The sequence below is a fragment of the Monodelphis domestica genome, chromosome X, assembly GCF_027887165.1.
Source record: "Monodelphis domestica isolate mMonDom1 chromosome X, mMonDom1.pri, whole genome shotgun sequence".
In the NCBI taxonomy this organism is placed as follows: domain Eukaryota; kingdom Metazoa; phylum Chordata; class Mammalia; order Didelphimorphia; family Didelphidae; genus Monodelphis; species Monodelphis domestica.
Window position 1 is genome coordinate 49,384,886 of NC_077235.1, and position 25,085 is coordinate 49,409,970.

The window sequence follows — 25,085 nt, forward strand, 5'->3', positions numbered from 1 at the left end:
CCTGACTTTGCCAGCTTTGGCTTCCTACCCTGAATGAAAAACCGAACACCAGCAGAATGATGACAGAACTATCCTTTATTCTGTCCTTTTGACTCAAAGAAAAAGAAATCTCTTAGGGGTGGTATCTTCAGCTCCAGAGTCAGGTGGTGCAAACTGAAAAAAATACATTTGAACTCACATTAGCAGCCAGTTTCTACTAGTGTGCAAATTGAAGTCAATAGGCATTTATTGAGCGGGTCTTCAAAGTAGGGATGGGGGAGTAGCATTGGGATAGTCTGAAAAGATGGGGGAGGGCGTGCTAGACTGAGGGAATTTCATCATTGTCAGCATTTCTATAATGTAGGAGAAGAGGGAGAGAGGAAGGAAGAACACTGTCAGTTCTCCGTTCTGTGAAGACGTTGGCCTTCATCATTTGGGTAGAAAGACAGTAGGATGTTGCCTTATTCTGGAAGTTTCCTGTACCTCACAGGTAGGGGCAGTGGTATTTGAGGTAAATCACTATGGAATCATGAGGGATTTCCAGGCTGCCTGGGCGTCTCTAGATCTCTCCCTTTTCCCCTCCCCTCCACCTCATAGTCACCAAGAGTCACCATAATGACAACATGAGTTCAGATTTCCACAGCACTTTAAGGCTCAATGAGAGTAATCTAAATGAAGGAGTCTTATCCCTGCTTTATAAAAGAAGAAAGTGCAATGCAGAAAGAAAATGACTTGTTCAGGGTCATGCAGCTAGTAAGTATAAGTGCTAGGACTCAAAGAATTGTGTCTTGCCATTTACATCATCTATGAGTTGAATTCTTGTTTAAAGGAGAACTTGTGCCTTTTGATGCCTCTCCCAGTTTTCTCCTCCAGGGATCTATTTGAAGCTGGCATATTAGGAAAACAATTTACCTATGTCACAACATCTTCTCATCCTGCTAGCTACCCAATATATTTAGCTTGGCCACTGTGCCAGCAGCAGGAATTGGTTTGGACAACAACCTCCAAATGAGTATGGTCAAATTGAACCCTGTCTGGTTGGGTGGTGCAGATTTGACCATATAGCTTGTTGCAATGAAGAAAATGAGCTTGGGGATTTTCTTGCTGGCCTTGGAGTCAGACAACCTGGGTTCAAATCCTGACTTTTTAATTAGTCATTGTATTATGTGAAATAAAATTTTATTTATGTCTTTTTTGATCTTTTTTGCCTTAATCATAGTTTCTGTCAGTATCTTCTTCACACTACTCTTCCCAAAGAGCCATCCTGTAAAACAGTTTTTTTTAATACAAAAAAGAAAAGAAAAAATCTTCAATACTGATTAGTATATTGAAAAATTCTAAAAGTACGCACAACATGCAACACTTGTAAGGACTTCCCACCTCTACAAAGACATGTGTTCAAAGTGTCTTCTCGTGTCTTTTTTGAGCCATGCTTGTTCTTTTTTTTTAAACCTGCCGCTTTAGAAGTCTTAGTATTAATTTGAAGACAGAAGAATGGCAAGGACTAGGCTATCAGGTTAAGTGACTTGCCCAGGATCACACAGCTAGGAAGTATCTGAGGCCAGATTTGAAGCCAGGTTGTTCCAATTCCAGTACCACCTAGCTGCCCCCATGCTTTTTAAAAAATAATTTGGCAGGTCAATTTTGCCTTTTTTTGGTGGGTGGTTATTCTTTCGGTAGTCATTGTGTAGATTGTTCTTGGCTCTGCTGACTTCTCTCTGTATCAGTTCTGGTAGATCCTTCCATGTTCCTCTGTCTTTGTCACATTCATCATTTTTTTACAGTCCAGTAATATCCTATTATGGCTCTGTAGCAGAATTTGTTTAGCCATTCCCAGATCAATGGGCATTTAATTTTTTTTGGTTCTTTGTTATCACACAGTGTTCCATTCTAAATAATTCGGTCTATATTGGAGACCTTCTTCTTATCCTGGTAATGAAATTTCTGGCTCAAAGGGTATGGACATTTCCGTTCCTTCATTTGCATAAGCCCAAATTGCTGTAAATGATTGTAGTGAGTCAGACAACAATGCACCAGTGTGCCTGTCTTCTCCCAGTGGCTCCCACATTGATTATTCCCTGCCTTTGTCATTTTGGCTGATTCTCAGGGTGGGAGGTGAGACCTCAGGCTTGTTTTGATTTTGTGTAATGTGATCTTGAGGAAGTCACTTCCACTTTTTGAGCCTTAGTTTCCTCAAGCTCAAAAGTGAGAAAGTCCAACTTGATAATTTCTAAGGACCTTTACAGCTTGAAATCTTCTGAGCCCACGCCTGTGAACTTGTCAAACCTGTGTTCTTTACACTGTACCCATGGTATAGTAGTTACTGCCTGGTGATTGGCCACTCCCCCTCAGACAAGGGTATTCGGCATGTTCTACAAGAATCCCATGGTGCCTTTGTAGCCACTTTTCTTTCCTTTCAATTCAACAAACACTTAGTGAACACCTACTATGTACAAGACCCTGTGGGGGATACAGAGATGAAGAAAATGTAAAACCTGCTTTCATAAAGATTATGGTCCTATAGAGAAGGTAATTATATTACAAGGAAAATTGTAATGTGTTATAGGAATGTTACAAACCCAATACACTGTACTGCCATATAAGGGAGTGATTGATGTTAGCTAGGTGTGGGAAAAGGCCCCTGGGGGGAAAATCTGCCCTGCCCTGGTCTGCCTTGCTTACTGGCTGAAGTTCCAACATATCCCTGCCTGGAAGTGGTGCCTGATCACTGAAGCATTTACATAGTGATTCCCCAAGATGGCATGAATGCCACAGCACTGTAGCTTGTGAGCATAGATATTTCGATCAGCCCATGGGTAGGCAAGAGGGGAAAGATCGATAACTGTGCTGCTCAGCCAGGGACCAGTTATGCTTATGTACCATTTGTATGTTGTACTAACAAGGCAGCACCTTTCCCCTGGGGCTCTTGTCATAGGGAAAGGGGAAAGATATAATAGAGGGCACAGATTATTTATAGTGGTTGAGAATGTAATTACAAGGTGCAATGGCTTGAAACATAAATTGAGGTTAGTCATTAGAAAAAGCATCTGAACAGTAAGGGCAATTGGGCATTGGCAACGTTTGCCTGGGAAGCTGGTTAAATCAACATCTCCTGAAAGGCTAAAGGAATGGTATGCTGCAGGAGCTAGAAGCTTGGGTTCTAGTTTCAGCTCTGTTACTATTTAGATAGCCTTGTGCAAATTAGAGCTTCCTTCCTTCCTGGGCCTCAGTTTCTCCATCTTCAAAATGAGGGGACTGAACTAGATGATCTCTAAGGCCCCCTTGAGCTCTGACCCTCTGTGTCCTATGATGGCTGAAGTATAAGGTAAAGAACTAGTGCTAAGGAAAGCCTTGGAAGAGGAGGGTCTGATTGGGTTCAGGGATGTCCATCATTCCCATTTCTAGAGCACGGAAAACTTTACAAGGCATTTTGCTCACAATCTTGGGCAGTGGGTAGTGCAAGCAGCTCCCTTTTATGTCAAGGAGGAAACCAAAATTTAATGAAGTCAAGGGAATTTTTTTCATTATTTCATTATTATATTCACATACCCTAATTGTTCAGCTGTTTCCTAATCAACAAGTGCTCATTTTCCTACCCCAAACCCAGTTTTTAGTTGCCACAAAAATTGCTGCTGTGAATATTTTGGTGTATACGAGACCTTTGTTTCTGTCTTTGACTTGAGGTCTATGCCGAGTACTAGAATCTCAGGGCCAAAGAGCAGAAAGAATTTACTTACTCTCTTGCATAATTCCCAATTGCTTTTCAGCATGGATGGACTAATTTGAAGCTCCAGCAATGAACACGGGTGCCTATCTTGCCCCAGTACCTCTGACACTGACTGTTTCCATTTTTAAAATCATTTTTGCCAATTATTCGAGGTCAAACCTCCAAGTTCTTTGGATAGTCATCTCTTTTATTAGTGATTTGGAGCATTTCCTTTATCCTGGCTGACTTGTGAATGAACACACAGCTAGTGAGTATCAGAGCTAAGAGAACTCACACTGGAGGTAGGACTATGCTGACCTTAGTCTTAGGTTCTTGGGATCATAGATGTAAAGCTTGAAGAGACTCAGAAGTAATCTTGTCTGATCTCCTCCTTTTACAAATGGGGAAGTTGAAGACCAGGCAGTGAAGGTCATAAAGGTAGTAAGTGGCATAATCAGAATTTGAACTGAGACCCTCTGATTTTTCTAAACCCTTACCCCCTCTGTCATAGTGTCAATACTAAGAGAGAAGAGGAGCAAGGGCATGGCAATGGGGTTAAGTGACTTGCCCAGGATCATATAACTAGGAAGTGTTTTGAGACCAGATTTGAACCCAGGAATTCCCATATCTAGGCCTGGCTCTATCCACTGAGCCACCTAGATGTCCCTAGTCTGACTGTAAGTCTATGCTGCATCACACTTAACTACTTCTGGTTGTTTTCTGTTCTCTAATGTAGCTGACCATATTTCTTTGACCCTTGCCTGCCTTTTATTGTGTTTGTTTAGTTTATAACAATGGGAAATGCATTTTTCAAAATATTAAAAATTATTCCTGTTGTATTCCACAGCTAGCAACACTTATTGGGAGAGAGGCAGAGGTAGAGGAACATACCAGAACCCAGATTGAAACTGGAGAATTTATTTACTGTATGACCTTGACCAAGTCATTGCTTCTCTGTGGGCCTTGGTTTACTTAGGAAAGTGGACTTTCCCTAGGAAAGTATTTGGGAAGTTATCCTAGCTAATTTCTAAAGTCTTTTCCAGCTGGAAATCCTCTGATCTCTGGCAGTGTGGTCATATTCTTTACTTCTCTAAGATCTTCTCTGGAATATTATGTGATTAGATGCTAGAAAATACAATGAGTGTTGGCTCTTAGTAGCACTTGATTCCTTTTTCTGTGTTCCAAACACCCTCTGTGTTTTCCCTCTCCTGGTGGAGAAAGCAGCTCAGTTCTTTTCTCCTGAATTGTTAGGGAACTCTTCTACTTTCTGGGAATATTTGCATTTTAAAAAAAGGAAGACTGGGAGAGTGATTGATTATGGATCTTAGGAATTATCTAGAATTAGGAATTATCTGGAAGAAATCTTAGAGTCTATCTAGGCCATTTGATAGAGGAGGAAATTGAGGTCCATCCAGGGAAAGTTGCCCAGGATTGCTAAACCCCATGGAATTGTTAATATTGTTATGACAAATACTCTTGTTACAATTTCCAGGATTGGGGTGAAAGTGTTTTGAGGGGTGTTTCCCAGGATTTTGATAGTTAGATCACATAAATAGATGGCCTTGTGCCTTCCCTGTGGGTTGCTCAGCATCTAAAATCAACTCTACTAACAGTGTCTTGCCATCTACTGAAAGTAGTCCAGACTGGACTATTAACTTTCTCCCAAACATAAACCGCTTTCCTTTGCTGCTGTGCATTCATGCAGGCACACCGAGAGCATACTCATCCTTTGGTGTCTACTGGTTGACCTCATATTATTTTCAGGGTCATCTCTGAGGCTCCCTTTGTCAGGAAGCCTTCTTCAGCCTTTCCCTTGTAGTTTCCTTATTTGTAAACACGTCCCCTTCCCTGTAGTAGAATGTAAGCTCCTTTTAAAGGCCAGGACAGCACATCCCTTTTCATCTTTGGATCCTCATTGTCCAGCCCAGCACCTTGCATGGTGTTGACATTTGCTGTGTGTTTGCTTGGCATTGCATTTTCCTTTTGGCTTTAGTTTTTGACTTTTTATTTGAAGTACTTGCCATTTATCTGTATAGCCTTGCAATCTTTCTTGCCCTAGTTCTTTTTATGACATTCTGATTTGTAATTTATGAAAAGCAAGAATTCAAGGCCACAGATCCTTATTAAGCATCCACTTTATGCCGAGGACTGTCCCTGGTGCTGGGGAAGATCCCAAGGTTAGATGAGGCTTGGACCTTGTCCTCACAGAACTTCTAGCTCTTGGATTATTCCTGTGAACAGCAAGGGTGATAACTATTGGCAGTACCATTTTCCATGTTGTTAAATTGGGGCCATGGGAGTGAAGAAACTTGTCCAGTTTGTTTGGGGACTAGAAGGCCTTAAACAGAACTTAGGATCCCTCTTGCCTTGGCCTGCACTTTACGAAGTAGATGATGCCAGAACACAGATTTTTTTCCTTCTTAATTAAGCAAATATTTTTTCTGGGTCCTGTTCCTGGAGTGTTTCTTTAAACCCTTGAATAACATTGCCATCGTCCTGTAAAGCCTTATGAAAATGCTACATTTTGATCCAGCCTAGCTCTTCTCTTTATGGATTGCAAAGACATCTGCTACAGGGAATTTTGAAAGCCAGAAATATCTGGGAAGTGAAATGTTGCCTTTTTCTAGTTGAGACATATGTAGTCTTAGGTACAATTTATGGGATTATATGCAAAGTGGTAAATGACAGCACTGTCACAGATGGGAAGGTTCTGATAAAGGAGAAATACTGTGGTACTTGCAGAAACTTAGAATTGGTTCTTACCTGCCAAACTTGCTTGTTGTTTCAGATTTGGCAACTGCTATTTACTACTTGAATTATTAGCCCCCTACTGTGTGCCAAAGCCCCATCGTCAGCACTGCAGGTACAAAGATAACTATGTCCCAAGACTTGCTCTGAGGAGCTTATGGTCTAATGAGAGGAAAGACCAGTAGGTAATTAACTGTATGATGTAAGAGAAAGGTCTATGAGAAATTGGACAGAAGATTGTGTTCAGCTGTGGAAGAGAGCTGGGTGTGGTTCAAGGGTGGGGGATATGACAGCTAAGTTCAACGTAATTGAAGTTTCTCTCTTCCTTCAGATGAAGATGGTAGGCGAGGGTGAAGCCATTGCAGACATGGTGAATGATTCAAGCAGAGACATAGAGACAAGCTAGGAATGTAAGGGGTTGCTAGCAAAGGGGGATGGAGATAGTAGTCCAGTTTGGCTGGAATATATCACATGTAAAGGGCAATTGCATGATAGAAGAAGGCTAGATGATGGGTAGGTGAGAGTTAGATTGTGGAGGTCTTTGAAGGCCAGGATTGGGAATTGAAACTTAATCCTTAGGCAATGGAGAACTAGTGACAGTTTTCTTTTTTGGTAGGAGTTATGTGATCACAATGATGTTGCATTAGGAAGACTGTTAGGGTGGAAGTTGAGAATATATAGGTAGGAGGGCTGTTTTAATAATCTAGGTTACTGGTTCTTAACTGGAGATGCATGAACCTATTTAAAAATATTTTAGTAACCGTAGACACTCTTCATAATCCTATGTATTTTATTAAAACACTACTTAGAGAAGAATTCCACAGGTTTTGCCCAACAACCAAAGGGAGTCTACGAGATAGACAAAAGTGAGAACTCCTGGTCTGGGTGAATGAATTCATGAAGGCATGAATCAGGATGGTTGAGTTGGCGGTAAAGACAAAGATCACTTTGTAAGGAAAACAACCTCATTGAAGAATTGTTTGTATCCCAGAATCTAGGTTGGAAGAGACATCAGTGGATACCTTTTCACTTCCACTTAGCATGGAAACCTCATGTACAGTAAGATAGATGGACCCAGACAGTACCTCTTCTGTTTCTAGGGATGAGAGACTCACTTTCTCTCAAAGTACAGTTTTGAACATGGGAAAATGACATAGTGAAAAATAGTATTTATGGGAAAAGGGCAGAGTGGATGGTATGCAGGATGACGTGAAGAAGAGGCCTGACACTGGATATCAAAGAACAGGAGGTCAGTTAAGAAGTTGTTGTAAGAGAAGCAAACGTCAATTTATAGAGGTACCAGATAACTATATAAGAAGGGATTAGTGCAGCTGAATTGATGAGAAGTAGAAAGGAAAGGATGAGTCCATGTATTGCCTGATGGAACAAGATTCATCTATAGCATCTGTTTCCCAGACACTAATCTTTTAAAAATATGTAATTGTTGATAAGTGGGCAAGGGACATGAATAGGCAATTTTCAGATAAAGAAATCAAAACTATTAATAAGCACATGAAAAAGTGCTCTAAATCTCTTATAATCAGAGAAATGCAAATCAAAACAACTCTGAGGTACCACTTTACACCTAGCAGATTGGCTAACATGACAGCAAAGGAAAGTAATGAATGCTGGAGGGGATGTGGCAAAGTAGGGACATTAATTCATTGCTGGAGGAGTTGTGAATTGATCCAACCATTCTGGAGAACTATGCACAAAGGACTTTAAATGAATGCATGCCCTTTGATCCAGCCATAGCACTGCTGGGTTTGTACCCCAAAGACATAATAAGGAAAAAGACTTGTATAAGAATATTCATAGCTGCGCTCTTTGTGGTGGCCAAAAATTGGAAAAGGAGGGGATGCCCATCAATTGGGGAATGGCTGAATGAATTGTGGTATCTGTTGGTGATGGAATACTATTGTGCTCAAAGGAACAATGAATGGAGGAACTGGAAAGACCTCCAGGAAGTGATAGTGAGAGGAGCAGAACCAGGAGAACCTCATACACAGAGACTGATACACTGTGGCATGGACTTTTCTATTAGCAGCAATGCAGTGATCCAGGATGATCCAGAGGAAATTATGAGAAAGAGCACTATCCACATCCAGAGAAAGAACTGTGGGAATAGAAACAGAAGAAAAACATATGATCTATCACATGGTTCAATAGGGATTTGATTAGGATTGTGATGTTAAAAGATGACTCTACTGCAAATATGAATAACACGGAAATAGGTTTTGAACAATGATACATGTATAACCCAGTGGAACTACTTGTCAGCTTCAGGAAGGGGAAGGGAAGGGGGCAGAAATCATGAACCATGTCACTATGGAAAAATATTCTAAATTAAAAAATTGTAAAAAATTGATGCACCCCCACTTTTTCCAATACCGTCATTCCCCTTCCCCTTAAATATAGAACTCTGCTTTAAAAAATAAGGGCAAGTAAGCAAAGAAAAACCCGTATTGCCCATGTCTGTCACCCTATTCTGTGCCTATAATCCTCTTGTCTCCCAAGGAGCATGCTTCATTGTCAGTCCTCAAAAGTCATGATTGGTTGTGGTAATAAGACATTGGTCTCCATTTATCCATTGTGATTTTGAGCAAGAATTCTTTGTATGTAATAGAGGAAGTGAGGATATACTGGTAGTAAAAGAGTGTGATGGTTTTTATAAAAGAGGATGATGAAGATCTAAATGTGATAGAAAGAATGGAGAGTGCATTGCTCTGGCTCTGCTTCTGGGGTGGAAGTAGGAACCAAGGTTGGATTTTCCCAGGGTACCCAGTAGAAGAGACCTAAAGTAGTCCTTCCTTAGTTTAGCCTTGTCCTCTCACTGTGATTGTGTCCTGGTGGTGTAAAGAAGACATTTAAAGAAGGAAGAATTGTGTGTGTATGTGTATATATGTAGTTCCTCCTAGCTTTAACATAAGAGTCAAGAAATTTTCATTGCCTTTATATATTCAAAGTAACTCATCCCCTTTAAACCACCCTTCTTCCACCATTTCCCCTCTCACTAAGGCTCACAAGCTAGAAGTCATCCTTAACTCTTCCATTTCTCCTCCTCCACAGTTGTAGCAAATTCACCTTCTCAACATTTCTCAAATCTGCCCCCTTTGCTCTCCTCACAACCATTGTTACCTAGACTTTTGATACCTCTTGCATTGCATTTTAACATTCCATTAGCCACGATGCTCCTTGAATCCAGTCTTCTAATACAATCTTCACACAGTTACCAGATTAACATTCCTAAAATTCAGTTCTGATCATCTCTCTGCTCAAGAAGCTTCAGTGCCTCCCCTTGCCTTGCCCATCCCACATTGGGCATTTAAAATTCTTCACAATCTGTTCTTACCCCCCTTTCTGTCCCTCTGTCCCTCTCTCTGTTTCTCTCTTTCTCTACCTCTTCCCCTCCTTCCCTCCCCACTCTCATGCATACTGTGCTTTCACCAGACTTTCTTACTTGCTGTTCCCCATCCATGACAGTTCATAGGCTGTCTCCCATGCCTGGAGTGCTCTTCTTCGTCTGCCTCTTCAAACCTCCAGATCTCTTCACAGCTCAGCTGAAGTACCACCTCCTTTAAGAGACTTTTGCTGATTCCTCCCTATGTATATGTTTGCTCATGTCTGTATGTATATATCCATATCCTGTATTTATTAATCTGTGGACATGTTGTACCTTCCTTTGAGGACAGTGTCTATCTAATTTTTCCATGTTTATCTCCAGTATATAATACTGTAGATTATTAATAAATGCTTGACATTTGAGTGATAGACAAGCAGTTTTTTAACTTTGACTCCTAGAGCTGGAAAAGGCCTCAAAAGTCATCTAGCCTAATCCCTTAAATTTACAGAGATGAAAACAGATAACTAGAGAAGAGAAGACGACTCACTCAAGGCCACAAAGTCAATAGCTGAACCAGGATTAAAATTGAATTAGTTCTTGAGGTATGACACTTGAAGAGGAAGGAATAATTTAATTTAATTTAATTTTTTAAAAACCCTTACCTTCTGTCTTGTAATCAATACTCTGTATTGGTTTCAAGGCAGAAGAGTGGTAAGGGCTAGGCCACGGGGGTCAAGTGACTTGCCCAGGGACACACAGCTAGGAAGTGTCTGAATCTAGATTTGAACCTAGGACCTCCCATCTCTAGGCCTGGTTCTCAATCCACTGAGCCACCCAGCTTCCCCTGGAAAGAATCATTTTAACTTGATTTGGTTTTATAAAGTTGTTTGAAGAAGAAATAGTTCTGGAGATTTGGCCAAAAGTGCACAAACTCCTAGTTATGTCTCAGGTCTATGTATTTGATGACTAGAAGTATAAACTAAAATGAATTTTTTTGTGTGTGTGGGGAGGGGGGAGAAGCGTGCATCTCCTGAAAGAAATTATCCCAAGTACTTTAATGTGTGGAATAACAATTGTTATTGTCATTCAGTTGTCAGTCATGTCTGGCTCTTCAAGACTCCTTTTTGGGTTTTCTTGGCAGAGATACTGGAGTGGTATGCTATTTTCATCTCCAGCTTATTTTACAGATGAGTAAACTGAGGCAAATAAGGTTAAGTGACTTGCTCAGGGTCACACAATTTTTATGTATCTGAGACTAGATTTGAACCTAGGAAAATGAGTCTTCCTAACTTCAGGCTGGATACTATCTACAGTATCGCTTAGTTGCCTATGAAATTATAATTAGGGAGTTACTGCATTTGGAGCTAAAATAGAATGGATGGATATAAAGTAATGCTCAGATTCTGCTCATACCCTTAGAGCAGAATCATTTAGATCTTGTCTTTTTCTCCCAAATTCATCTTTTTTTTTGTTGTTTGGTCTGAAAGGAGTACTATGAGGCCCTTTTTGGTGCTTCCTTATAAGATGTCTTCCCTTCTATGTAGGAAAATGATGTTGTCTGAATTAAAATAGAGGATAGACTTCCTTGATATGACCTTAGAACCAAGGCAGGAGAGACATGCAGCCTGCCCTGGCAGAGAAACAGCCAACTCTATAATCAGGAGAACCCAAGTTCAAGTACTGTCCTTGGCACATTCTGGTTGTTTGACTGAACATCTGGGCAAGACACTTAATCTCTTAATGATTCCAGTGTTCTCTTGGATGAGAAGTTGCTGGTCTGTGCTAGTAGAGGGAGTTTACTATACCAATGAAATTTATAGGTTAATTCTTTAAAAAAGACAAAAGACTCAAGGCAGAGGCACTGAGCCATTGCCACAACAGACTAACAGAATCCTTGGGAGGGGATAAGAAAATCATCCTAAAGATTCTCTTCCCTGGGCTCAGTTCAGTCCTTTGTTAAATAGACGGTTTGGACCAAGTGACATATAGTTACTTCTAGTACTCCTTCTGAAGAGCTGTGATGGGCACAGAGATCCTGATTTAAAGGTGGCCCTGCCAGCTGAAGCTCTATTGTGCATGATGGGAAAAGCCTTGGATGTGATGCTGGAGTCCTGCCGTTTCCCACCTGTGTGACCTTGGCCAAGTCCCTTATCCATTGTGGACCTTAGTTTCCTCATCTTTATATGAGTGAATTAAATTCATGCTTTCAAACTGAAAACATATGCTTCTTTTAAGTGAATAGCATTCATCTCTCTTAGAGCTTTGCATCTCTTCACCAAGATGAGGCAGCTTAATTACATATTTATCTCTTTGTTCAGATTGTGTGAAACTGGACGGCTAGAAGCAAGCAAATCCATTAGGCTTTGGCAATGCCTTTGGCATTTGGGCAGTGAGCTGTGCTCAGGAGCCTGACTTTTCATTCTACGTACACCCTCATTTCTGATCATAGCTTGAGTTCCTCCTGGGCCCTTAGAGCCTATCGTGTCCCGGGCTTATTTGTGGATGTGCCCCTAGCCTCCCCATTAGATTGTTAGCTCCTTCAGGAGCCAGGACTCTTGTTTTTCTCCTTTGTATCTCCAGAACTGAGCACAGGTTCAGGTGCCTAGTTGGGAAACGTTTGAGTTGAATCTATCAGACTCTGACATGCTTCCAGCAGATGACCTTGTCGGATTCATTTTTGCAACAAATATTGAACATTTAGCACCATGTGAGACCAAATGTTTGGTGCTGTGGGAGATTGGAAGATAAACAAGGAATGGTCCCCATCCTCAGGGAACCTACAGTTTGGCAAGAACTTGCCTATGGTTTACCTCCGAGGGTATCTATATCGGGGGACCCCAAAACTTCATTTTGCCATAAGGTGGGTTAAAACACGTCTTTAGGTGGTGTAGGGCCCATTTGTTCCCTTGACAAGGAATATCCAGATTATCACTTGATAAAAAATTTACCTTCCTGACAATGTTGTACAGTCTGTGTTTTCTAGTGTCTCTACTTCTATGGCTTTCAATGTCCCTAGGCTAAAGCTACTGTTTAGATGCCTTCAGAGTTCATCACCTTTCCTCTCTCATCCCCTTACCCCAAATACCCTGAAACTTTACAATAATCAAATTTAAATAATCAAAAGGCAATATGGTCCACATTTAATTATCTTCATAGTGGTGAGACTAGTCTTAAACCAGAGCCTGAACTAATTTCCATTTGACTCTAGGGCTCATTATATGTATATTTAAACAGAAAGTTTACTTCTGTAAATTTTGGGTTAAAATGAATTTATGTTTGTGACTGAACTAGTTGGATGATGGGATTGGGGCAGGAGGAACAAACTTGGGGTTATAAATCTGTTGAGGATAATATATCACATGGGCAATTGACAACTGACCAAGATTCCTTTTTTCTTTCATTTATGGAAGCCTCTTTTTAGATCGAGATAATTGCATGTCTCCAAAGATTCCTCAAGTCCCTGGTACCTTAGCAAAGTAGTCTCAGTTTTTTAATTTCCCTCTTTTTTCTTTAAGTGGGAAATAATGACTGGCACTGGCTGTGGAGTCACTGTCTGAGTCCATAATCCAGAGAACCTTCCCACTGCAAGGTCGTACTCTTTCAGGATAAATGATGGAAATGTCACCTTCATCTCTCTTCTCTTAGATAATTTCTCCTACCAGCAAGCCTCACTTCCCCTACTGATTTCTAAGACAGCAGTTTCTTTCATCTGCCTTCTCTCTTGGTTAGTGAGAAATTAATGAGCATGTAGGATTTGATTTAGATAATGATTAATTAGGAGAAAAGTGCTCTATTCTAATAGGGAGTCACTGCTAGATGTTAAAGAAATTAGTTAATATTTTTGGATGGCAAATTGACTCATCCTCAGTTTCCAAATACCTTTTAAAACACCTGATTTATCATTTGCTTCATTAGTGCAGCGACCTGCATTTAATCCTTTGGGCAGTTTTAATAGGCATTGATTATTTTCTGTGCATGTCATGAAGTAACCTGTTCTGGATATCATTAATTCCTTTGCTTAATATTACTTTAATGATAATGCTACATTATTATTTTTAGCATAATGTACCTTCATTAGAAAAAAAATCCTCTGTTCAAAAAGTAGACCTTGGCAATGAAATGTGTCAAATCATCTCTTTTTTTATGTTAGAGGAAAAGGTTTTCATTTTCACTGTTACTGAGCCCTGACAATTCATTCTCTCCTGTTGCTATTTGAATATATTTGATCTCCTCCTAGGAAACTATAAGAATCAAAGTCTGCAAAACATTTCTTCTATTCTTAAATGTGCTTTTTAGTGTCATTTTTTGACAATTTGTAGTCATTAGATAAAATTGCAGTCTAACAAAATAGCTAACATATAGATTATAATAAAAGTAATTATAGAAACAGAAGGTTGGAAGTGACCTTGAGAGGCTACTTACTTAATATATTTCTAATTCTAGGCTACCACACTAATCTTCCTAATATTTGTTTTTTTTTAGCATGTTACTCTTCCATTCAAGAAATTACAGTAGCTTTCTATTTCCTGTCAATCAGCTCCAGTCCAGTTGTTGTTATTCACTTATGTCAGTCTATACATGATAATAGAGGGGTTTGCCATTTCCTTTATCATCATGTCCCCACTTTACAAATGGTGAACTGAGGCAAATAGGTGTTCAATGACTTACCCAGAGTCACACGATATTAAATGTCTAAGGCTGGATTTGAACTTGGATCTCCCTGAGTCCAGGCTCACTTCTCTATTCATTGCACTAGTCCCAAGTCCAGACTTTTCCAAAGTTCTCAATAATTTGGTTCTACTTTAGCTATCCAATTTTATTTACATTATTCCTCTATTTCCTCTACAGAGAGACCATTTATTGATTTAATAAACATTTATTAAATGGTCTACCGAGGTTAGTCTGGTACGTCCTGTTATGAAATCAAGACAAGTCATGGCACACTACCTTTATTTCTCTCTAGATAGTGTTCCTAGATTAGTGGATTATTGGAGGCACAGTTTACTTAGGTTTCTGCAAAACATTTGATAGAAGCCTTTCATGCCAACTTTGTGGACAAGATGGAAAGATGAGGATAGCTACCTGTATAATTGGAAGGATTTAGAATTGCTTGAGTGATCAAACCCAAAGATTAATCATGAAAATCTTAGACTGCTTGAGAGTTATGTTATTTGGAACATGGAAGGTGATAGTTCTGTTTAAATATATACTGGATTGCCCAGTGAGGACACAATGGGAAATCTGGTTTTGGTTGTTGGAGTCACAGTTCTGGGAGCAGGGCAGCCAGGCTGGTGAAGAGCTATGCTAGTGGTGACTATGCTCTATGAGCTTCAGCGGAATGAACCTCAGCATCTTTAGCCTGGAGACTTGGGATTGTGGAAGGGGAGGAAATGATCACAAAATAATTTGAAAAGATATTGCCTGTGATAACCCAGATCAAAATGCTTAGCATCTCCAAGAGGGGGGAGGGAAGGAAGGGACAGAGACAATTTGGATCTTATAATTTCAGAAAAGGTATGCTGAAAATGGTTATTATATGTAATTGGGAAAATAAATTATCTTTGAATAAAAAAAAGAAGAGATGTTGCCTGGAAGAATGATTTGACTTCTGCTTGGCTCTAGAGGGTACTACTATATTTGTCCCTTAAAACCTGGGTGGGGTCTTCTCTTTCTTCTCTCCCTATAGTAACCTTACATATTCCCATAGATTCAGTTATCTTTCTGTCTAAGCCTAATGTCTCTTCAATTGCCTGGGAGACATTTCCACCTAGATATCTTGTGAGCATCTCAAAATTAAATTTAGCCATAACACCTTCCCTCAACCACTCCAAACTCTTCTCTCCTTCATACACTTGTTTCTCTTGAAGCTAAGCACCATGCTTGCTGTCCCCCTGGTTTGTGGCCTTGGGGACCTCTTTGCTGTTCTTTCTTGTCCCCTTAATTCTCTACATCCAATCAATTGCCAAGCCTTGTTAATGCTAGTGATTTCTTTTTGCATTTGTTCCGTTCTACACTCCATTCCCTTTTACCTCGATAATAGCTTCTTAACTGGCAGATCTGCCTCCAATCTCTCTCATCTCTCATCCATTTGTTACTTAGATACAAAAAAGTCATATTCCTCATACTTGGGTCTGGTTATGTTGCCCTCCTTTTCAGAGTGAATTTCCTAGCTTGGCATTTAATGCCCTCTATAATCTGGTTCCAGCTGGTCTTTCCAGCCTGCTTTCTTTTCGTTTAAGCCAAAATTTGCCTTATCCTCCTTCTCATGAATATACTATATTGTAGCCATAGAACAACTTTCTTAAACTCCATCCCCTGTGCCTGGATCAAACTCCTTCACCTCTACTGGTTGTTTTCCTATTACTTCAAGACCCATTTAAGGTGCTCCCTTTTCCACCAAGTCCCCTTTACCCTTCTCATCATTCTTCATTTTGTATCATCCTTATTAATATACTTGTTTCTTCTCATCTAGTAGACTGTAAGCTCCATAAGGGCAGGATCAATAGGTCCTTTCTCCTCTTTGGTGCCTTTGTGTCAAGCATGGACACCTAAATGTTTACTTATCGGAATTGTTCTTGCTTTATTTTATCAAATTTTTATTTGAGGTACTTAATATTTATTTGTACATTTTGTAGTATTGCCCTACTTCTTACTTTTTAGGATTTTTCCCATTTCCTGTCACAGTCCTTTGCTGAATTCATAGGCTTTCCTTCCTACCTTCTTTACCTGAGGGGAAAAAGCCAAGTGCTTGGTGACCATCTTAATAAACCTATGATGGATTCTTCAGGACAAGCGTATTTCCTCTTTGTCTTTTCCTGGAGTGTTTTCTTTTTTTTAAACCCTTACCTTCCAATCTTGGAATCACTACTGTGTATTGGTTCCAAGGCAGAAGAGTGGTAAGGGTTAGGCAATGGGGGTTAAGTGACTTGCCCAGGGTCACATAGCTGGGAAATGTCTGAGGTCAGATTTGAACCCAGGACCTCCCATCTCTAGGCCTGGCTCTCAATCCACTGAGCTACCTAGCTGCCCCCTCCTGGAATGTTTTCTGCTTGTTCCTTGATCCTATTCAAATCTGCCTCCTTACATTTATTTTTCTTTTTTGGAAGATTTCTTTCCTTCATGTTTTGAGGAATCCTGCAGTCTTATCAGTTCCTGGCTGGTTTTTTTTTTCTTAGATTCTAAGCCACTTGTAGCACTCCTGATAAAGTGTTTTTTAAGTCAGTTTTTAAAACAAAGGAACAGAACAGGATTGATGAGTATTTTTCCTCTTTGCAAGTTTATGTAGTAAGTGCCTGGTGAGCTAGAACTGCTATACTTTTTTCCCTCTTATGTGTTTAGAGCACATTTAAAATAAGCTCAAAGCATGTGTAGAGGAGAGCTTAAATTTGATTCCCTATAAATATCACTGTCTCCAAACTCCAAATGGTATTTTGACTTCACTCTTACACTGTGCTTGGCTAGATTTAGTGACAACTAGCCCCTTTCCTTGGCAGCAACTTACTCCAGGGTAGCTGAAGAAATAGGATAGCCCTTTGAGTCAGTACCCCTGATTGAGGACTGTTCTCATCTGAGCCAAAGCAGGAGGAATTTGATTTCTGATTTTAAAAAGTAAAACCTGTCAGGCCATTTAGAGCAAAGATAACCCAAACAACTGCTCATGCATACATAGGGACTCCTTCAGGGCCCTTGGTTGCCTGGCAAACATTAGTTCACAAGGTCATTAAAAAGTATCCTCAGGGGCAGAGAGAGCCAGACCTGGAGTCTGGAGGACCTAGCTTCTAAGCTGACCTCAGATACTTCCTAGCTGTGTGACCCTGGGCAAGTCACTTAACTTCATTTGCCTAGCCCTTACCCTTCTGTGTTAAGAGCTGTTGTTAGGACAGAAGGTAAGATTTTTTAAAAGTATCTTCAAATATCAGTTTTCAGGAAAGAGTACCCATTTATCCATTAATCCTGTACAAATCACAGCCTCCCTTTAATGTATTTTTCATAATAGTAGATGAGTTGTCCCCATTTTGTAGAAGCAGAAATTGGAACCCAGAAAAATGGATTTGTTTATGATCATATAGTAAGAAGTAGCAGGATGCTGGAATTGGATCATGGCAACTCAGATTTGGAGGAGTCCTCAGAGGACCTTTTGAAATAGCTCTAAAAAGCGATAATTTAGGGACACCTTCAGTGAATAGGCACCAGGCCTAGAGAAGGGATGCCCTGGGTTCAAATCTAACCTCAGACACTTCCTAGCTATATGATCTTGGGCAAGTCACTTGACCCAGTAGGCTGGCCATTGGTAGTCTTCTGCCTTGGAATCAATATTTAGTATTGATTCTAAGATGGAAGGTAAGGGATTTTTTAAAAAAGCGACCATCCAGCCCTTGCCTAAAGACCTCCATTAAAGGAGTGGTATTCCTACCTCTAGAAATTGCTCCTTGCATTTTAAGATAGCTTTAATTGTTAGGAAGTCTTTCTTCCTATCTCTCCCTATATTCCTATCCCTGACTATAGTATTCCTACCCTATGCCCGGTCTTCATCTCTGTCTGCCTTCTTATTTCACTATCTTTTGGAGTCCCTATACTCTTTTATCCTAAATCTCTTCATTCCAATGCTCTTTCCATCTTCTGGTGCCATCAGAAACACAGTTGAATCCATAGGTATTTTATCTAATACTTGGTTTTCCATTCATGCCCCTGACACCCTGTGTAAGGAGTATTCTATTCATATCTGGAATATGGCTCCCCCATATCTGTTTAGGACACCAACATCTTTCCAGTCATTTTTAAATGCCTTTTCTGTGAAAGGAATTGCTGGGGCTCTAAAAACACAAATGAAATAGTCCTTGTCCACAAGGGGCTTACACTTGCTATCACTGATCAGTCCTCTTCCTTTTCTCCTACTCCTCACAATTCCTATCATTTCTACTTCAGTGTTTGGTTCTTCCTTGTTGATGAGAATCATGTCCAGAAGAGTAGTTACCATTGTTCTTCCTTCTATCTCTTGTAAGGTTAAATTGTTAAGGGAAGCCAAAAATTTTTTGGCTCCTGTACTGTTGGCAGAGAATTGCATCAATCATTTTAATAATTGATATTTTCCATCACTATAATGTAATGCTTCCATTCCTGGATTGCGATCTGTTTTTTGAACCCCTCATGCATAGTTTCTGCCTGCTTAGGTGGTCTGTAGTATTGTTTCCAGCTAGTGGTTTCTGAATTTTCTCATGAGTACATCTTTATAATATGTCATGCTAATCCATGCCACCACAGTTATGTATTCTATTCCTTTTAAATAGAGAATACTCTTCTGTGATTATAGTTCCATTGAACCTTAGCGATAGATATTTGAAGTCAACTTTGCTTCCTTGCATTACATTTCTATTGCATTTCATTCATCATCCATACTTCTCTTACCTGTGTGGTCCAGGTGTTCTGGGACCAAGTGAAATTCTTTTTTTGTTCTTTCATATTGCTTCTTTGCCTAGAGATAGGATGCTTTGGTAAAAGGATGTTTTAGAGAAACGAAGGCTTAAGGATATCTCTTTGTAAAGCATTTGTATCTTCTTTCTTGCTGTGATGTGATGTGATGTGATGAATGACCATAACTGAATTTGATTTTGCTGACCTCATATTTCATAGAGCCTTGAAGTCATCATTTTGCCCACAATTCTCAGTGTGAAGGCCTGAAGATGCAAAAGGTATAGAAAATCATGTGGAGTATTGAGTGATTTCAGGACATCTCCTAAAATCAGGAAAGAAGTGAGATGACAAGGGGGCCATAATTAGACTAAGAAGGCCTGAATGCTTCTATGTACTACCTCAATGTCCTTGAGAAATACTACTACTACTACTACTAACAACACCAACAGCAAAGTTGGGGTTTTAAGTTGATCAATTACTCTTCATACATAGTCTCACTGAGCCCAAGTAAAAGCTTGTATATATGTATATTTATATAGTATGGTAGGTCCTTGAGATGTTTTAATTTCATTTTATAAATGAGGAAATTGAAGCTCAGAGAGAACATCACTAAAGCTTTCTGAGCTTTAGTGTCTCCATCTGTAAAATGAACTAGGTAACTCAGGAGTAGAATCAGAAAATCATCAAGTTAGACCTGCACAAAGAACCCAAGAGGCCATTTTCTCTGACTTCTTCATTTGATAGATGGGGAAATTGAGGCTCAGAGGATAAATGGCTTGCCCAAGTTCACAGAGTAATGAGGGAATTTGAACTTGAGTCTTCCTGGCTCTAAGAGGCATAGAGGCACTATAGCTCCTTCTCCATGCTCCTTGCTCAAGCAGCTGGCCTAGGTGGTCTCTAAGGTCCCTTTTATCTCTTACATCCTTTGACCCCCATGATGTTTTTCAGGGACTGGGCAAGACGGACAAAATTGCTGATGCTGGTTTGTCTCCTTGTGGTTTGCACCATGGACCCAAGGGTATCACAATATCGCAAATGAAGATCTCTGGTTATCTAAGCATTTTAGTTAGTGAGGTTTTATGGTAATTTGCCATTGATAGCATCTCTCTTCTTTCTAATCAATAAATGGAACAGTAGAGCTGAAGTACTTGTGCCTGTGGGAGAGAGAGAAATCTTCATGTTTTACAGTTGTGAGGGGACTCAATTCTTCAAGGCACATTCATCAACAAGTATTTATGGAGCATCTCCCATGTTCCTAGCTCCATGCTAGGCCCGATGGGCCAATGGAAAGAAGTAGGAAAGACAAAAACTTGAGAGATTTTCTGTGTTAAATGTTTGTATCAGAAAACAATGGGAGCAGTAAGAATGAAGGGATCTTTTAACTTCGACAAATTGAGGTGTTCCTTTTTCTTGATCTACTTTAGTACTAGAAATATGAGTTTAAATACCACATGTAAAAGGCAATTAGTTTAATGTTAGTTACTTAAAAAGAATGTGTAACAAGGATAATTGCGAAACATCAAGGACTAGGGGGAGAGGTACTAATGAATTTGACCATTGAAGAAATATTTATTAAGTACCTTCTGTCTGCAGAGCAATATGTTAGGCCCTGGGGAGATGCAAAGTTTAGCTAAAGACAGGAGGGAGGAAACAAGAATTCATTAAGCCCTTTTTACGTTCCAAGTACTGTGCTAAGAGTTTTACAATTATTAGCTCACTTTACCCTGGGAAGTAGGTGCTATTATTAACCCCATTTGAAAGTTAAGGGAACTGAGACAGACAGAAAGTTAAATGTCTCTCTCTGATAGTCACACAGTCAATAAGTGACCAAGTCTGGATTTTGAATTCAGGTCTTCCTGACTTTAGGCCCAATGCTCTATCCAGCTATCTATCTAGCTTCTTTTAATAAGAGGTTCCTTCACTCCTAGGAGGAATGATACATAAATATAAAATAGCATACACTATTTCCTGTTAAGTACATAGACAGGCGGTATATAACACAAGGCCAATCAAGTCTTGCAGGGAAAATTCTCACTACTTATGTGATTTCAGGCAAGCTTTCTGGAGGAGATGACACTTCTTATACAAAAAGGGCCCGAGTAGGTAATGCTGTTTGGTTTCTCTTTTGTGGCCTGTTGGTTACTGAAACCTAGTGAAAATTTGTTTCTTTCAGGTTCAGATCTGCAAGTTTGCGTTTCCAAGGGTCCAACATGTTGTTCACGAAAGATGGAAGAGAAGTACCAAACGTTAGCGCATCTGAACATGGAGCAGCTTCTTCAGTCTGCAAGCGTGGAGCTCAAGTTTGTGATCATTCAGAATGCTGCAGTGTTCCAAGGTCAGTCCTGGGCTCAGTGGCTCAATGGAATTATCTTTTGGCTCTTTGAGTGTTGGCCCTGTATGTATGCATATTAGCAAAGCGTGGAACCAAATGGCAGCATCTGGATCTGCATTAACTTCTGATGTTCAAAATCTTGTGAAATGTCCAATGCCAGCTCCAATGTGAATTGCGGTACAATTGAGTGTTCTCAGAGCTCATGGTTCTGATGGACTCTACTTGTCTGGGAACTATTCCCCCATCTCGGGAGAGTGCCAAGGAGAGTGAGGCAGAGTTTTCGTTTGTTGTGTAAATTATACCTTCTCCCCTCTTGCTGTAATGCAGTCGCTAAGAAGAGGGGTAGCATGATATAGTGGCTAGTGGATCAGCTTTGGAGTCATGATAGATTCGAGTTCAGCTCTTTCCTGTAACTCCTTTACGTGACTCTGGACAGGTCACTTAATCAATTTCTGTGCTCCCAACTCTTCCAATTCTCCAAGACTAGAAATTATAGACAGATTGCTTATCTATTTTGGGAAAGGGAATTCCCAAACAAGGAATTCCTCACTACGTGGGGAAATAAAGACAAAAAAGTAACTCAGACTTCTAATCTCCATCTGGAATTGGATTATGTTGCTTCCTCAAGATGGTTTTTGGAAAGTCTTTTTTGTTAAACTACAACTAGAGGATTCTTATTTAGAAAGTGAGAAAAATTGGCTTATTGGATCCCATTCTCTCTTCTTTGGGACTTGGTATCTTACAAGTCTCTGTTCTTATTAGAGATGCCAGATCTTCTTGTTTCCCTCTCCACCACATTTCTCGAATACAATCCTTTCTCACTGTTCACATGGCCACTCTCCATAGTCTGACACAGATCTTCTCTCACTTGTATACTCTCAGTGAGTGGCCTTATGCTGGTCTTCCTCTCCGAAGTCTCTCCCCATTCCAATCCATCTTACCCTCAGTTGCCCAAGTGTTTTTCCAACCACGCAGATTTGACCACATTATGCCCTTACTTGATAAATTCAAATCTTTCCTTATTGCCTTTAGTATAGAATTCTGAACTCTTCTGGCATTTATAGATTCTCATTAAAGTCTGGCCCCAGCATATGTTAGCAGCCTCATTATACGTTATTCTTCTCACACACCACAGCCCAGCCAAACTGGCTGTTTGGCTGTTGTTACACACCACACTCTGTCTCTCCTTTCCACACCCTTGCACTGGCCATACTCTGTGCTTGGAATTTTTTCCATCCTCATCTTTGCCTCAAGTATCACCTTTTCCATGAAGCTTTTCTTTCCTAAGTCTTCTAACAGACAGTACCTTCTCTTGCTTGTCATTTTTCAGTCATGTTAGACTCTCTGTGGCCCCTCTTGGCAAAGATATTGGAATGATATGCCATCTTCTCCTGCTCTCTTGTCAAATAAGGAAATTGAGGCAAACAGGATTAAGTGACTTACCCAAGATCACACAGATAGTAAGTTTCTGAGACCAGATTTGAACTCTGGTCTTCTCTACTCTAGGCCTGGCATTTTATCCACTATGCCCCCATTGCTAAAACTACTTGAGGTTCATTTTATTTGTGTATAGTAGATGCATATGTCTTTATATGTTGTCTTTGCCCAGTAGAATGAGAGCTTGACGGTAGGGACTGTTTTCCTATTGTCTGGGTCCTCAGTGCCTAGCACAGTGTCTGAACATAGTAGGTCCTTAACAAGTTTTTTATACATATAATGCATATTACATATATATATATACACACATATATACACATAATAAGGTCCTTAATATGCTTTGTGAATGAATGAATGAATAATTGCCTGGGTATGACTGATGAAGGCAAGAGCATAGAGCTTTTCTTGTCTCAGAACCACGAGTAAACCTACACACTTACCTCAGTGTACGATACATGTAGGAATGTCTAGGAGTATCATGAATGCAGAAATCCAGGTAATCTGCATGCCACACTGGTAACCAGTTTATAAAATAAGGAAGGTCCATAGCAGAAGCTGGTGTTTGTTGAATTGGGTGAGTCTCATGTGAAAGATTTCGAGAAGGACATGACAGGAATCAGACAAAATTAAAAATCATGGATGGACTATAATCTGTCCCAGTGGGACCTACCCATATTGATGAGATAGTGTACTTGTTAAAGTGGAAGTATTCAGGAAGGTCCTGGATTAGATTGGATTGGAGATGGACCTGGATGAGAAGCAGAGTGATTGGAAATGTTGAGAAAATGGAATAGGTCTGAAGAAGGGGTAAGGAAGAGCTGGGACAAATCTTTTACTTCAGAGAGAGATACCTTGTGTTGGGAATTCTTTTATTTGTAGTTGGGTGAGTGGTTGGGAGAGGAGGCCCAGTGTTTCGTGTAGTTTTCAAATAGACAAGACTGAAAATTGCCTTTCATCTGATATTGGTAGTGGGATGGAGTAAAAAGAATGCTGATTTTGGAGTCAGTAGGTGCCCTGGTTGGAATTCCAGTTTTGCCATTTACCATCTGTGTGACATTGGCAATGTCAGTTTACCCCTTTACTCACAGGGGCATCAAGTTTCTTCATCTATAAAAATGTGGGGCTTGATCCCTTCCATCTCAAAATTTTTGTTCAGTGACTCTACTTGTCTGAGTTAAACTAAATATGAAACTAGTGAAGGGTCAAGGATAATATGCAATTATGGCAGGTAGGTGGTTCCAGAGTGCCCAGAGGGATGATAGGCCTGGAATCAGGAAAACCTGAGTTCTTTTTTTTCTTTTATAAATTTATTTATTTAGAATATTTTTCCATGGTTACATGATTCATATTCTTTCGCTCCCCTCTTCCCTCCCCCCTTTCAGAGCTGAAGAGCAATTCCATTAGGTTATACATGTATCATTGTTCAAAACCTATTTACATATTACACAATAGAGTGATCTTTTATCATCAGTACCCCAATTATATCTTGAGCCATGTGATCAATCATATGGAAAACCTGAGTTCTAATTCAGCCGTAGACACTGTCTAGCAGTGTGGCCCCAGGCCCATCATCTTACCCTTGTTTTCCTCAATAACTATTTATAAAATAGGGATAGTAACAGCACCTACTTCAGGGTTATTGTGAGGATCAAATGAGATGATATTTGTTAAAGCACACAGCCCAGTGCCTACAGACCTAATAGGGGCATTAGTGCATCAAAGAGTATGTACTGCTTTATAGCTCTTCAGGCAGAGCTCCAAAGTGCCCTCCAGAACTGTTGGATTGTCATAAATATATAAATAAAGTGTGCAAGCAGTGAATATTTATTTTCTCATTTCTGGATTGCTGGTCAATATAGCCTCTTTCATCTGTAGCTAGAAGGGACTTTAGAGGCCAACAATCACATCTCTCTGTCTTATAGATGAGGAAACTGAGATCCTGGAAGATTCCATGACTTACCCAAAGTCACACAGGGTAGTAGATATCAGATGTGGTATTGGAACCTAGGTTCTCTTTGCCCAGGACCATACCCACCTAAAACTGCTGAAGATTGCTGGTGTAGAGAGCCTTTAGAAATGAACCTAGGGTGCTCGGCTACAGTGCTTGGATTGTTCTATTCCTAATAATA

General features: G+C 40.0%; 1 protein-coding gene across 2 annotated transcripts in view; it reads left to right on the forward strand.

The window, feature by feature from the left end:
* Positions 1–25,085, forward strand: part of GPC3 (glypican 3) — a 777,056-nt gene that overhangs the window by 14,573 nt on the left and 737,398 nt on the right. For both annotated transcript variants that reach the window (XM_007507205.3, XM_056809160.1), the window contains exon 2: positions 21,361–21,522. In XM_007507205.3, coding sequence (XP_007507267.1) covers positions 21,361–21,522 — 162 coding nt within the window. The remainder of the gene's footprint in view (positions 1–21,360; positions 21,523–25,085) is intronic.